This window comes from Pseudochaenichthys georgianus, chromosome 22, assembly GCF_902827115.2.
Source record: "Pseudochaenichthys georgianus chromosome 22, fPseGeo1.2, whole genome shotgun sequence".
Classification (NCBI taxonomy): domain Eukaryota; kingdom Metazoa; phylum Chordata; class Actinopteri; order Perciformes; family Channichthyidae; genus Pseudochaenichthys; species Pseudochaenichthys georgianus.
In genome coordinates, this window is record NC_047524.1 from 4525968 (window position 1) to 4541909 (window position 15942).

The 15942-nt window shown below is 43.3% G+C and overlaps 2 protein-coding genes across 2 annotated transcripts in view; one reads left to right on the forward strand and one right to left on the reverse strand.

The window, feature by feature from the left end:
- Positions 1-15942, forward strand: part of plekhh1 (pleckstrin homology domain containing, family H (with MyTH4 domain) member 1) — a 222185-nt gene that overhangs the window by 89280 nt on the left and 116963 nt on the right. The window lies entirely within an intron of this gene.
- Positions 1433-5827, reverse strand: zfp36l1a (zinc finger protein 36, C3H type-like 1a). Its single transcript, XM_034111890.2, has 2 exons — positions 5625-5827; positions 1433-4518 (listed from the first exon to the last, which is right to left on the reverse strand). The coding sequence occupies exons 1-2, from the start codon at positions 5673-5675 to the stop codon at positions 3451-3453; spliced, it is 1119 nt and encodes a 372-aa protein (XP_033967781.1). The 5' UTR covers positions 5676-5827; the 3' UTR covers positions 1433-3450.

Here is a 15942-nt window from a genome sequence, read left to right on the forward strand (position 1 = left end):
AAGGTATGTTTTTGTTATTTATTCACTACTATTAAAACACGTGTAGTAAGCTGCTTTTGTACAACTCACTTTTATGGTATTGAATTGTTCCTTCGTCTTCCAAGTGTGTTGTTGATCACCGCCTTACAAGGCAGAGAGGATATGTCATGAATTCAGTTTGTCGTCCACATGTTGTTGTATGTTTTTAGACAACTTATCTGTTTTAATTGACCGGCAGGGGATGTAACAGGGAGGCAGCTTGTTGATAGATGCGGTGATGGATCGGGGGGGGGGGGGGGTGTTGTTTGTGGAGGGAGTAAAGGAACAAGACAACCATCTGAGCTCCAGGTTCTCTGAAGCAACACAGAGGCCTCCGCGGGTCAGCTGTGAGGGGTCAGCACCCACCATTGTGTGGAGGGAAGGGAGTTCCTGTTCCGGCTCATTTTTGCAATCGGAGAGAATATAAACATGGACGCACGGAAGTGTCCGGAGAGCGAAAGCAGAAGCAGTGCGGATGCTGACTGCAGTGTATGAAGGGGAAGCTGCAGTGTGTTGTTACTGAAATCAAATACCACTGCTTATATCAAAGGCAAAATGGATTTATTTATCTATGCACACATTTATAAATGACAACACGTGTTCATATAACGTTTTTTATCCTCTACTTAACTGGAATAGCCTCACATGAGTATTGGTGAGTTTATTTGTAACCTCAGGACAACTGATCAGATGACCTCAGCAAACCTTTTCTTATTCTTAGAAATGTAGCGATGAAAGCGCTGATCAATATTTCTCCTGAAACCGGGAGTTTATTGTCTCTGCGTAACCAAAACCGCTCAGTTTGATCATCCCCAGGTCAATACCCCCGACTGCTCCTCTGTGCACCAATCGCTTTCCACAACAGTGAAACTCCCTTTAGTTCTGCGTTATGCAGAAAAGCAGCCACTTCTATTTCCCATATTTCACTTTAAATAGAACATTTGTAAACATAGTGTCCTATTATGTAAAGCAGGGATGACACTAAAGTAGTATGTTGCTGTGGGCTACCTTCAAGTCTTTTTGTTTTGCTAAAATGTGCATCAATAAGTATACCACATGTTTGCAACTTTTGTTAGCAATGTACCCATGCATTTAGAGAACTATCACTGGATTACTTTGATGCTAAGCACACTTTGGAGATATAAGAGTGTATTTCTTTCTATGATTTCTAAGTGGCGTTTTAACTTTAACACCACCTTTTTAAAACAACTGAATTCCCTGAAGGCCTACTCAGTGTGCCAATGTTCAAACACCACCAAATGAGAAGTTTAGTTTAAAGTAACTTGATAACGACACATCTTCATAGCACTGACTAAAGAGTGTATTTCAACCACTCAACAGATTTGATAGAGTCATGCATGCGTTGAACTGCTTTTAATGTGTAGCTTTCAAAAGTACAACACGCAAAACACAGTTTAACTTTTCAAAAATACGGGGTTTATTGACTTAACTGCAATCAATACTTACAAAAGACGGGGGAAAACAGGTTTTCATATAAACTCACAGAATTGCTGTAGTGAAAAAAACATGGCTGAAAAAATACATTCAACTGTTTTACTTTCTTTGTGTCAAAATCCGTGTACCTCTTCCGAACAAGTGAAGGCAACACAGACTTAACAAAAACTTAATTGTCCTCCATTTATCAAATATAAAAAAGGCAGAGAGGCCTTAGCTACCTGGAATGTATTCAAAGAGGCACTTCCAATGGTCAGAGGGGGCCAAACGAGTGCATCAAGCATCCAATCAAATTAAACCTTCCTCAACCCATTTGGTCACAGCTATTGCTTGTAATAACAGACTGGGTTTCAGAACATTACTGACAGAAGACATTCAGAATTACCAGTCTCTTAAATCTCCTCTGATGTGAGCAACCCTTTACTTCCACCATAAACCCAAGTACTGAGTAAATACTCTGATCTGAGACAAAGTGAATCTATGTGATAACAGTTAGCTACTGTACTGTCGGATTATTGTCAGGTTTGAAGGGGGAACGATCCGGAATGAATACAAGCCAGTCCAATAAGGAGTAAGAAAAAAAGTACAATAAATAATCAAAACGCAAAACAGCTTTTGTTGCATTTGTTTTTGTTGCTTTAAATTAAGTTTCATTTTTGACAAAGTGTAGTTGCAGAACAAAAGTCATTGAAGTACAATATATTAAACTGTGAAAAAAAGGAAAACTGACAAAAACGTCTTCACAATCTTTAGATTAATATGGAAGATCATAATTTAACATAAAAGAAAATATATTCTATTGTTCATTATCCAGATAAATACAAAACAAAATTAACAAAAAATGCATATGATCAGCAATAAATATGTTCTGATAAGTTAAATAAGCAGTGACACGCAAACTTTCCATCGGGAACGCTTTTCAAAACAATAATAAACGTAATAACAACATTAATAAAAAATAATTATCAAGTAAAGAAAGCAAAAAAAAGGGATGTAATGAGTACAGAGTGCTCCTCAGAGCAGGTACTAACGTGGGGGAGAAGTAAAGTCAAATAGCTTGGAGATCTCATCCAGTTGCAGGATGTACAACTGCACCATGGGAAGGCTGGAATTCCCCAGATCAGCGAGGATGAAGGTGGGGTGGGCAGGGTTGAGAGGCGGGACAAAGTCTTACAGGTTTAATGATCAGTTTGATAACGAGACTTCCTTCCCAAAAAAAAAAAAAAAGAGCCAGTGACCAGCAACAGGAGGAGAAAATTCAGGAGGGGGGGGAATCATAACCAACTTCCAGTTCAAAGTCCTTCCTGCAGACTCACCAAGTCCACAATTACATTAAGACTTGTGAAGAACTGTGACGGGGGGCAAATGAGAAACAACCAAAAACAAACAGTAATCCATTCACCATAAACACATGCAGAAACCGTCCAGGCACTTTTCATTCTGTTTAAAAACTATTCATATCTTTCAGGGTCTTTATTTTTTTCCATTTTGTCTCAACTCGGTCTGTAAAAACGGCTGTGGTAGATCTTAAGTTACGTTAGTGAACACCCTCTAGCTAGCTCAGGGGAAGTGGTATCGTCGGGGGAGGAGGGGGGAGAAGGTAGAGGGGGCTAGTGCAATGCACTCCCCTTTCCAAGGCCACTTGTGCTGCTACACATTCAAGAACAAATGAAGAAGAAAGAAGAAAAAAACAAGTGGCACCTGGCAAAACAGTCAATTGTTGTTCTCGTGATGATTTTCATTGTTCAATTTCCTTTTTTTTGGCACTATGACACATGGAAGGGTACTTTTTAAAAACTTGCTGTGCAGATTGACAGGGATGAAATGATAGTTTGAGTTCAGAGAGAGTTCCCTTAATTGGCTGCATGATTTCAATGCTAACAAAGTGTTGTGTGAGGGAAGCTAAGAAAAGGGCAGAGGTAGAGGGGAGTGCCGTGTTCTCTTTGTGTCATCGAACTTAAAGTCACTGGGTGCAGTTTAATCATCAGAGATGGAGAGGCGGCTGAAGATGGGCAGGCGGCGGGTGGTATCCAGCGTGGGGGACTCTGAGCCGCTCAGGCTGCCTCCAGAGCTGCTCTGGTAGCCCTCTTGGTCTGACAGGGAGTCGGAGGGAGGGCCTTTTGTAGACTCGAACATCTGAGGGGACTCCAACATGGGCCTGAAATAGTAAGGTGTGCTTGTTGGAGAGGGAGGTGCAGGGGTGTTGGGCTCTGTGCCCACAGGACCCACGCTGAGGCTGGGCCCGAACAAGTTGGCCAGCTCCTGGCTGGAGTAGGTGAAGGGGTTACTGCTGGGCCAGTCAGGGACCTCATCAGGGAAGAACATGGGTGGAGGGGTGACAGAGGTGGGGCTGTCTCTCAGCCCCCCTGAGCTGGAGAAGCCTGCGAAGCTGTAGCTGTGCTGCAGTCGAGGCCTCTCCATTTTGTTGGAGGAGTTAAGAGGGGAGCACTGCTGGGGGGGTCCTCGGCGCTCCTCAGCATTATGAATAAAATGGCAGCGAGGGCCGTACGGGCAGAACCCGATGGTGTGGAAGGTGCGGCACAGCTCAGTTTTGTATTTAGGGTGGCGGCTCAGGCTGCGCAGTTCATGGATCCCATGAGCAAACTGGCATTTGTCACCATACTTGCAGGAACCGTTCTCCTCGAAGGGCCTGCAAAGCTCCGTCTTGTAGCGGCTGGAGTTCACCTGGCTGCCTCCGGTGGGACTCGCAGGGCCCAGGCACTGTTTGAGGAGCCGCTCGCCCGTCTCGGAGAAGGAGCGGTCGCGCATGCGGTTCTCCTTGTTGTTGCTGGCATTGCCAAGCCCTGAGATGAGTGAGGAGTGGTCCGCTGTCTTCAGGCTGTTCAGAAACTGGTTCTGGTTGAACTTTGTGCTGCTGACAGAGTGCCGCCGCTGGTACACGCCCCCCATCGGGGGAGATCCCACCGCCTTCCTGTCCAGCAGGGCTCCGGTGGGGCTGCAGATGGACACATTAGTGCCATTGCAAGGGACAGACATGGGATGGTGGGATCCCAGGTTGTTGTTGAAGCTCAGCAGTTTGTTGTTCTGCAAAAGACACAAAGAACACACATCATGAGTACAAAATATTCAACATATTCTCCAGGACTGACAGTCAATGTGGTTCTGATTTTAATGAAAGCTAGTGGGCCAGAAAGAGAAATCTACAGCCTCCTCTTGCATGACTGTGTTCTTTTTGGCTCTGACAACACAAGCGGATACAGGCCTATAGACCAGCAGCTGGTTTGGCAAGTTGCCCTGGTTAGGAATGTGTGCCTGTTTGGTAAATGGAGCAGCAGCACATGAGGCCACAGGGCTGTTAGTGGCTACAAAGAGCCTGCATCATTTGAAAGATAATGAAAGTGGCAAAGCATCCTGCTGAATTACAAGAGAAAATTGATCTGCTATTCAATACACATCCAAACTACAGGAGATAACTGGGTTAGACACAGATTTACATGAGTTTTACATGCCACCAGAGTGAAATCTACTTAAAAATCCGCGAAGAATACAAAACCCTGTAATGAAACATGAAAATATATGCAAATGAAAACAGTGCCGTGAAGTTAACTGAGCATTGACCCGTAAACCGTTTTGAAAAAAAGGGATTTCCCAACAAATATTAACAAGGTTAATCATAGAAACTGTTTTATAGGAGCAATCATAGGTAAAAGTCAGACAAATCTAGTCAATGATTAGCGAGCATGTGGCTGCTTTGTGAAGAGTATTAAAAGTGGCGCTAAAATGCTCTCATGAATCAACTCAAGCTGACGTCTGAAACTGCACCATAACTCATAGGCAAAACTTCATATTAAACTAAAACTGACGTGGCACATGCTGGAAATGAAAGTTTTACATTTCAACAAGTGTTTACACCTAATGTGAAGTTACCAGCATGCTTCGGCACACTCTTAGACACTCTTTCAAAGTAAATAACGATGTTTAGACAGGAAACAACATGCACGAAAAAGCAAACAGTCTTAGCCAAAGAGAGGCGGAAAACAAATCAAAAGCGCAAAACAAAACAAGCCTCCACAGAGCCGAGGGACGCGGGCATGCAGCTCATCATTCCTCCACAGCGGCTAACCCTCTGCTGCTAACAGGCTAACACACACTACAGAGAACCACAGACAGACAAAAAGTTGTGAAGCTACCTTGTTCATTATTTCGAAGTCAAAAAAAGGCGACACCACGGCTGTGGTCATCTTTGCAGCGACCAGGGTTCAATCGAAAGTAATACAAAAAAACAAAAAAAGTGTGGTTGTTGGAAAAGTTGCGCAGGTCTGCTGAGTTTCTGATTTGCAGCTCCTGTATATTTTTGACCCTGCAGAACTCCCCCTCTGCCCTGCACCAGCCCCGACATTTGCTTTTAATCCTTTGCAGGAGGAGCCTCGAAGCGCTGGGCGTTCACTTTCAGTCAACTTTTTTTTTCTTGTCTGAGGGGACAAACTTGCAGTGGGTTGTCAGTTGCTTTGAGATTACTACACTGTAGCACGCAGTATGAATACTAAGCAGTTGTCGGCCTTATTTCTAACCAACATGAAGTAAAACTAACACACTTTATATCCTCAACTCTTAAGTAAACCATAGTAGTCAGTGTAAACTTCAGATTTTACATCAAAAGTGATTATTTAGACTTATAGTACATTACATGCTGTGTTCATTAACTTTTTTAGAGGTATAGTGTCCTAACTTTATTGACAAAGGAAAAACAACTAACTTACTATCAGTAGATCTTAAAAACCAGTAGCAAAAAGTAGGTTACAACTTTATTTCCGTCAAGCAGTCTGGAGTTGTTTACTGGGAGGCGCTTCACTGTCCTCAGGGTTTCAGCTACCATCCACTCTGTAATTAATTTACTCTTAATTGCTGGACTGTAACGTCACTTGTGGGACTTTCCGGTGAATTCAGGCAGCCTTTTAACTCTTTCCCGACCACAGCTATTTGCCTGTTAAAACGTTTATTCTCCTACTGTTTCTATTACAGCTCCTCTTCCTCACCAGCTGGTGTGAACTCTTCTGCTTATGTGCAGGGATGTGTCATTCCATCAGGTAGGCGATAACCTGATACACGAGTGAGCTCACCAGATTCAACCACAGCCGGTGACAATGATGTTTGCAGAAACATATGAAAGAACTGGTTTCACCTATACAAAGTCTATTGTCCTCCCTCTCTCCCTCCTTCCCTCTGAATCCATGACAGAGCAGCCATGGGCCATGTGCAGAGTCAATGTCAGGGTTGGGTTGCAATAGAAAAGAGAGGAGGCGAAAGAAAGGCAGGGTTGGGGGGGAGAAGAAAAGAAGCTGTTCACGAAAAAAAAAAAAAAAAGTAGTTGGAGGAGGGGATGATGGCGTGAGGGGGAGATTTATGGGGGACGTTTATTACTACAGAGCGCTGCCCCAGGGAGGTGAGGGAAGAGGGGTGGGGAGAGAGAAAGAGGCAAAACATTCCCTTTTCCCTTCCTCTTCTTAGCCTATACAGGAGCAGCACAGGGGGTGCAGAGCTTTGTCTCAACAGCAGACGCGAAGGAGGCAGGGGAAGTTGTTTTTGTAGTGAAAAGTTGAATTTAGCTGAGTTAGAAAGAGGCCAGAAACAGCACTTTCATTTCAAACATTTCTGATCCAAGTCTGACCTTTGAGGAGCTAATGTTAGGTATCTTTCTGAGATATTCTGGACCCTGTCACAGCAAGGAGCGAGGGTGTGTTTTAACATTAAAAGAGTTTTACGAGCCAGGGCTGTTTGGTGTAATCTCCCCCCCCCCCCCCCCCCGAGTGTTTTCACAGACGACAGGCTGGGATGACGGACTCGCTGGAAATCACGTCTGCAGTTCAAAGGCTCTGTCAGTGATTGATTTAGTACATCGGATTGATCCTCTGAGGACAAACTACAGCAGGGATGTAGAAGGGGAATAACCATTTTGTATTTTAAGCACAAAACGTTCCTGGTTGTTGTAAAAGGTCTTAAAGACCCATAACATGTCACACATTAAAGATAATACGAGCTATTTAAGTAAGACAGAGAGCTCGTACAAATTTGAACTCCACAAGGTCAGCAGGGTGCAGGACACAAAAAACCTGATATGAAATGTCTTCTTAACCTCAAGAAGCCCCCACACTGCAGTTGTTTACTTTAATACTCTCAGATGTATCGTGCCTGCCTGATATTGTGCGGAGGAGTCGTCCTTCCAGGTTTAGGAGGAGGCACCTGTTTCCTGCCAAATGAAATTGTCTCGGGGGATATTGTCAGATGTGTTCCTGTTTAAAACATGCAGACACATAATTTTCACACAGTGCCTGGCAAACATCAGCACATCTTTGTTTTGTTAAGAAACGACGTATGTTGAAATGCATCCGTATATTTGGGGTTTGCTGACTGCAATGCAAACCCTTCTTGTCCTAAGGTGATGTCTTTCACTATCTTGAATAAAAAAATCCAAATATATTCAAGAACAAATAAAATAAGTAAATTCCCACAAATGAAAAGTTAAGATTGTTTGAAAATGACTGGACTTAATAAACCAACTATCAAAGTAAACACAGATTTGTTGGTTCTTGATTGACTCTTTAAAAAATTGGACTGATTGTTTTGACTCTTGCAAAAGTGAAAGGAGGAATAGTTACGAGGTTTTCCTGACCCATTATTCTTCTTCCCAAGTTAAAAACACAAAGAGAAACGAGCTATATCTCTGCTCTCCTCCTGCAGGATGTTCCCCTCACTGTGAAAGAGTGGAGCTCTCTCCTGAGACTTAGTTTCTGAGGGTTTGTGCTCCTCGAGGTCAGAGCTGTCCTCCTCTGGCTCATCAGTGTGTGTTGTTGCTGCAGTCAGTCACTCCTCAGCCCTTGCTGCATGGCTGATTCCTGCCTCCTGCGCCGATGACCCCCTCCTTACAAGGGAGGAAGAGGCTTGAGGTCACTGATAACATTTAAGTGGGATGCCTGGATGTTAAATCTTTTATCTTCCCGAACGGGAGATGAAAGAAGTCATGGGGAATCTCAGCAAATTGGAAGTTGTCCGTGGTGACAGTGTGTTGAAGCAACAGTTTACTGTAGTTCCACATTAACGCCAACAGAGGGCAGGTTTTCCCCTTTCCTCTTGTTGCAGCATTTCCTTTTTACTCCCCTCTCTTTTTACTGTCACATCTCAATATTTCTCCAAAGCATTCAGCTAATCAGAATTACTGAGGATTTCTAAGATTAGACACTTAAGTCTTCACAGTCAAACTCAGCCCTTTCCTCGTGTGGCTTTGAGGTGAATTAGGACTCAGCACAAGCCTGTGCATTGTGTAATCAGCCTTTCCACTGACACACTAACTTTATGGCCTTGTGTGAAGCAAAGAGACTTATCAGCTACACACAAACACAAATGCTCAGACTAGTAGTGGGGTAATGTCCCGCTGTGCTGCACCACATCCCACTTAGTGACCACAGGCTCATTAAAGGACATTTTAAAGAAGAAATAAGTAGTATTTCTTAAGGCCTCAGGGTACATCATGTGTATTCTGGGGACTTTTTTGATGAATTCTACTGGCACGCACACGCACACACACACACACGCACACACACACACACACACACACACACACACACACACACACACACACACACACACACACACACACACACACACACACTAAGTGGAACGTCACTTCTTCACTATAATGTGTTTTTCATCTTTTACATTGGAGTGAAAATATAACTAAGTTATTCATGTCAATCACAAGCGAGCACCCGGTGATTGAACATTAGATATATTTTACTTTTCTTTACTGTTTATATTGTGTTTATCTTTCTTAGTTCTGCAATCTGCAATCTGTTTCCTATCATGTTACTGCTGCACTATCATTCCCCTTGTGATAAAAACTGTTTTATGTCTTAAGCACACGTAGTATTGCCAGAATGTAAAAATACTTTGTTACAGGCTAACGTCCTGAATACAGAATAAGGGTAAGTACAGAGTGTTATCAGCAATGTTTTGAATGTTTGCTTATGAATGCTTAAGATGTGTAAAGTTAAAGTACTTTAATTACATTGTTCTGTTGAGTGTTATATAATCAAATAATTTCATCATTGGTACAAAGTCTTTACATATTTCGTTTTTTTTAGAGTTTTTAGGTTAAGCTGATTTTAACTACAGGTAGTTTAACCTGTAAAAATGAACTTGATATGTCATTCAAAGTTACCTAAGTCTTACATACTGTTTTTTATTGTACTTGTGATTTGCTGCCTTCTTGGCCAGATCACAAAATAAAGGTTCAAAAGGTGAAATTAAAGTAGTCCAACATTAAGTACAAAAAGACTTAATATGGAAATACTTGAGTTAGGTCCAAGAACCTACATTTTTTTCTTACGAACATTACTTCACCACATGAACATCTGACCACTGGAAGCATGATATGTTACAGAAACTGTCCTATTATAAGCCGTAGATTACATAACCCCGCGATAACTTCCCATTTTTTCCCAGCACGTCTTTCTTAATACTGTCAGGGCAGATAGTCGAGCAATGAGAGGTCAAGGAGAGTCAAGTTAAACAAGCTTTCATAAATATGTTGTACTGTGTCGGCCCACGTTCGCATTAACACCACGTGGGGTTTCCTCTCTGTTTACATTCTCTTCCCAACATCCCAATTTGCGTGATCCGGTTCTTGTAAGCTTTGACAGCCGGCACATCCACGATCGCCTCCTTTCATGTGTCATGGTATGTTTGCCAGTTTCATATGGGAGGACTGTGGTCGTCTTGTAGGGTGAAGAGAGAACGGGGTGAGGGAACGAGGGAGCAGAATGAGAACGAGAAGCGATTAATTGTCCGTAAGGGTAGCCACAGCATTGTTAGTGGTGAACCGCCAGCTGCTCTTGCTGATGTCGTTCCCATGACTCGCTCCCGCGTGCCCATCCTCTCCACTTCCACTGCCCCTCCGCTCACACTGGGTGGGATCGTCAATGCTCTGCTCATTTGGATTGCTTCGACACGTCACGGCATTACAATCACGATCAAAACAAACTCCATCTTGGAATTGAAAGCCCCCGTCATGGCCAATCTCGCAGCAAAACAGAGTATTAAATATGATATTTGGTTGCGAATGTAGCAACAAAACAAGAGAGTGTGTGGCTTTAAAGGAGATTAACTGTCCGATTCTCGAGAGGAGGGTTTTATTTAGAACGAAAGGCCAGCTTCCTCCTCTGACTTCCTGACCTGCGTTTCCTGAGGAACAATCTCTGTCTGTCCAGAGGGCTCATGGGAAGGGAGAGTTTGGTTTTCCACTGGCACACCAGGGGTCGCGGCAAAGGTCAAAGCCATCGAGCTATAGAAAAGAGACGATGAACACAGATATATGACACACAATGCAGCGCACTGATGATACGCAAGTGCACACTCACTTGTGGTAGGAAGGGTTTAAAGGACACGGGGAGGAATCTACTGCTTGCTGTGTCCACTCACCCCCTGGGCTCAGCGTGCCTCCGCTGGGGACCGGACAGCCCTGACCCTGGTCCAGGTGTCATGACCATGCGGCGGACACTGAAACGAGATATTCCTCAGCTCCTCACTCAACGCAGGGGAAGAAAATCAATGGGCTTTGTATGGCGTAGGAACAGTGGAAAGCATTCTCTCACCGAAAAACCCTGCCCCATCTGTCTCCGTTCTGCAGCTCTCTCAGACCTCACAACCGGCCCTGTGTGGTCACTCCTGGACTTGAATTACACCGTCCATGTGTCCGGCTCTGGACAATACACAAAGCCAACCGCCCGTGCGACCCTGCCCACTTTTCTCACACTTTACCCTTCGCTGATTTATTGGATTGGACGTCTCTTCTCTGCAGTTATTGATATTCCTCCAGATGCTGCTGGGGAAGAAGACACGTTCTGACATGGTTGCATTTTCTGTTTGACAACAGCTCCCCTATCGTAAATGAGACAATTGGAAATTAGCTCTCGGTGATGTGTGGATTAACGGTAGCGTGGTTTTAATTAAAGTGATGTTGAGCAGTGAGAATAGGATCTGTTGTTTGCGAGTCCTCAGTCGACCCAGAACATGTGCTGATTCCTAGGCGTGTGATAATTGATTGTGCTTTTATCATTACCCTGGCTCGTTGAAACCTTGTTTGATGCCTGTCTTTATTGCCAGTAGAATGCTTCGAATTATCTGCAGATCACAGGATGAACACACTGCAGGACATCTATTGTTTTCCATTACCACTCTCGACGAAGGTATCGCTGGTTAGTGTTAGCTTCAGGGGGGCCTTGCGAAGTCAACGCACTGCTGCAATTGAATAAAACATCAGTTGAACAACACATGCTCAGCATTTAGAAAGAGATGCTGCAAATAAATAAAACACCGGCAAGTTAAGAAAGTCATTCGTCAATTTGACAACACACATCAATTGAGAATGCATGTTTTCAGATTTGAAGCTTCTGCGTGTGGTGTGTTATTTGTCTCTGTTTTTCGTTATGTTTTTTCAATTGTCAGCACATTTCTATATGTGTTGGCGCTCTTGGTTTTGCATCTTTATCTTGTTATGTTTTCTGTTTCTATGTGTGTTTTCCTGTGTGGTTTGACACCTTCAACGCTGCCACTGGTATTGCGTGTGTGCCATATTGTTTTCACTGTCTCTGTTTTTCACCGCGTATGTTTCAACCTTTTTGGCCACACTGCCAACTAATCCCCCTTGATCAGTAAATATGTCTTCAAATTGTGGAATATTTTCACGGTTCTCTCTTTACTTGTCTCTCCGCATGTGTTTTCTTTTGTTGCCGTGACCTTAGCTCATGGAGGTAGTGTCGCTGCAGAACAGCAGTACGTGGGTGTTGTGGTGAACTCGGAGAGCAACAGGTGTTTCTGCTGCAGCAGCAGATTCTTCATCTGTTAAACGGCACCTTTGCCCGTCTTCCTGAGATGAAACGTCCGTATAGCTTCAGCTCTTTTCTTCTTTGTGACCTGCCGCAACTCCCAGAGAGTCACATGAGCTCGTGAAGTGTGTCCGTGTTCACTTTAATGGAAAAACGATGAGGAAATGAGTAAAACTCAAGCTATGTGGATAAAGATCAAGGAGCCTTTGGCAGAAATATTTCCTCTGAGGAATAGAGACGAGACTCACAGCATTTATCGTTCCTACAGGGGCCTGAACACATCACCATCTTCCCGCTTTGATTGTAATTTGGCAAAGGCGCTCCCAATTACGCAAAGAAAATAACTGAGGGATTTTGTGTGATTGCCCACAACCCCAAAATAGAATCTGATGTCCAAGATGAGGCCGCTTCTTTTCTTCTGTTTTTGTAAAGAAAACAACCCTCTTGGTCTTTGAGACTGGTCCAGTCCGAAAGCCCCCAACTGTTCCCCACTCCGCCTCTCTTTCTCCTCTCCCCCTTTCAGACTGTCTTCTTCCCTGGCAGTGAATGAAAGTGCAGCTGTGTGGAGTTCTTTGGGTTGAATGAGAAGAATCAGCCCATTTGGTTGACTTTCCTGGCCAAAGCTGTACTTTTCTGCTGCCAGGGTTTAACATCCAGTCCAGAGCAGTTCCTGGGCTCCAGCCGTTACTATCCGACAGGACAATGGGGATTGTCCTTCAGGTGTATACCACACAGGGGTCCAATATCCTGTCTGCCAACATGTTGAAGCATCTACGGGTCCAGACCAAACCACTGCCTTCTTAACAAGTCAATTAGGCCATTGTTGAGCCTTTAACCGTGCTGGGTCTCGTTCTTTCTGACACAAATAATCGACTCCCCCTTTCCCACCAACATGGACGGTTATGCTTTGGTTCAAACACCGCATTTTGAACCATTTCAACCTAGCGTTAGCATTATAGTAGCAGATGTTGCTTGACTTAATCGATGAAGACATCAGTCAGCATTTCATATTCTACAGACTTGAAAAGATGGCGTCCTGCATGCAATACAGATTGTTACACATGGTTGTACTGTTTCCTTTTCTTCTTGCAACTGAATGATGACTGAATGTCTTATTTCAATGTAGTGTCACTCGATTCGAGAAGAACCCCTAAAACAAAGGTCCGATTGATGTTGAGCTCATGACAAAGAGATCAAATGATGTTTATTGTGATTTGACCAGCAACAAAAGTGCCTGGCGATTTAACAAGCAAGCGGTATTATAAATTATGCGGTGCATTTTTTTTTTTTTACGTTTTGTCTGTGGTTTAATGTCATCAACATCACAACGTACACAGCACTTGTGGGTGTTTCCAGTCAGCACTTTGAGTGTCACATCGGTCGCACGTGACTGTCAACCCAGGGGAGCAGCTGAATATGGAAACACTTTTTGCACTTGTTAAATACTTTCTGGTTTGTCTTTTTTTTTCTTGCCTTACTCGTATAGGTTCTAGAAAGTCTAGTAAAATTCAATGGCTTTCCCAGAAACCAAAGTTTATTGTCCTGCTCAGCCCACCCGACTCATAAATAATGGTGCATTTACCAAAAATCCAAAACCGACAGCCCCCACTTTCATACCATTACCAGTACAAGTGTACGCCAAAACCGCTGCCAAAATCCACCCAAACAATCCCCCTTTCTCCTCACTGAAACCTTCCAAGTGTCTGTTAACAGTGTTTACTCCGTTGAAGCGCTCCGAGTCCACTCAGAGCGAAGAACGGCCCAAATGCTGTCGAAAGGAATTGTATGTACACCATTAAACTCAAATCTTCATTTTTTACTTTTGTTATCATAAGACAGAGCTTTAAGTGCTTTACCAGGCGTGCACATGCATCAAAGGCCTGTGTTTTTTCTCCACTCTGTGCTGCAACAGCTACAGTGCAAGTGTGATCCAAAGTTAATAAAAGTCACTGCAGGCTTCCCAGCGAGAAATTGATTTGTAATAAGAGTCACAAAATGAGCTTTTGATGCTAATAACGCGGCTTTCATACCAGAAGAAAAAACCCTGCTTTCATGCTGGCTTAGGAGCAGGATGCGGTCGATTTCTATGTGAGACACTCATTCAGATCTTCTGCGCCAAGTCGACTCAATCCAATAAAATCAAGGATATTATGAAGAGGAGGATGAAAATGAGTTCCACATGAGCACCATCCCAAAGGGGGTAAAACTATGAGTACGTTTAATATGGTGACCTCAATAATTTACCATCATTTTTATATAAACTCCACAGCTGTTTCCAGGCCCCTTGGAAGTTCACCTCGACCCGCTTTGATCATCCACGTCAGCTAAAAGTCCGAACAATCGAGCTTTAATGTTTCTACTGAGTCTACTTTGTGAATGGAACAGAGTTAGCAGGTAAGGAAACAGACAATGTGCAGCTGTGGAGACAAAGGGCAGATCTGTAGGTGGGCCCCGTACAGTACTGGAGCTTCCACTGTGGGCAACTTTCTCTTCTCGCTGCATGACTCACCACGGGTTCAACATTGAAATACCACCGAAAAACAGTCACAGTGTCGTCTCTCCTATTGAACGACATCAATATTGACGTACAACACTGAGCGTATTCCGTCAACAGATTTCACATAATGAAAAAATAATAATGTTACTCTGGCACAACAATTTCCTCCGGGATAAATAAAGTCTTATCTTGTCTTAATTGTATTAGGTTAGTTGAAAGCAGTCATTTTAAGTGGAACCTAATATTATTATTGCTTTCAATTAACCTTATACAGTTATGAGAAATCTGTAATACACTTAAAGGTCACCTATTATGCAAAATCCACTCGTTCACGTCTTTTATTCATAACCACGTGTCCCCTCTTCTTCATGTCTCTTCTACATCAACATGTGTCCCCTCTGTGGAAAGAGACTCTGAAAGTTTCAGGAACAAAGATTCTCTCTCTTTTTGATCCATTTCTATAAAAACCTGTCTGGAAATGAGCTGATCAGATTTTGGCCACTTTATGATGTCATAACGTTTTGTTGGCTTGTGTAACCATTAGCCAATCAGCAACCACCCCCCACCTTATCACCTGAATCTCCTCCTAGAGCACCATTGTGTTCTTTGTAACCAGATATCTCTCAGAGGGGCGTGGGGGGGGGGGGCTCCTTATTTTCATCTAAAGACACAGACAGAGAATCAGCACTTTGGAAACAGGGCTGAAACAGAGGGGATTATGGGTAATGCTGCAATGATCTTTTTTTGGAGCCAAACACTTCAGAGACATGTTCTGTATATATCTGAGAGCTGTAATATAGTGATGAAAAACAGTATAATAGGGGACCTTTAAATAAAGTCAATGATTCAGTTTTTTAATTGAATTTGCAACATTGAAGATTGTGAAATTAGACCAGTATCAAACCCTGGGGTGAAACTCAGGAGCTTAACTTTGGTCGATCTTTGACTCAATGTCTTAATGGAGTTGAGCCACAGGCTGTTGATCCTGTGAATCCACAGCTTCCATCACGTTGCTGTCATGTGAGATTAAAACTGCCTTCTGCTAAAGCTTTCAATACTTTGACGTGATTAGAGGCTGAAGAGTTTTGCAATAATAATGTTGAAACCTTTCTCCAAAGGTCAACGAGAAGT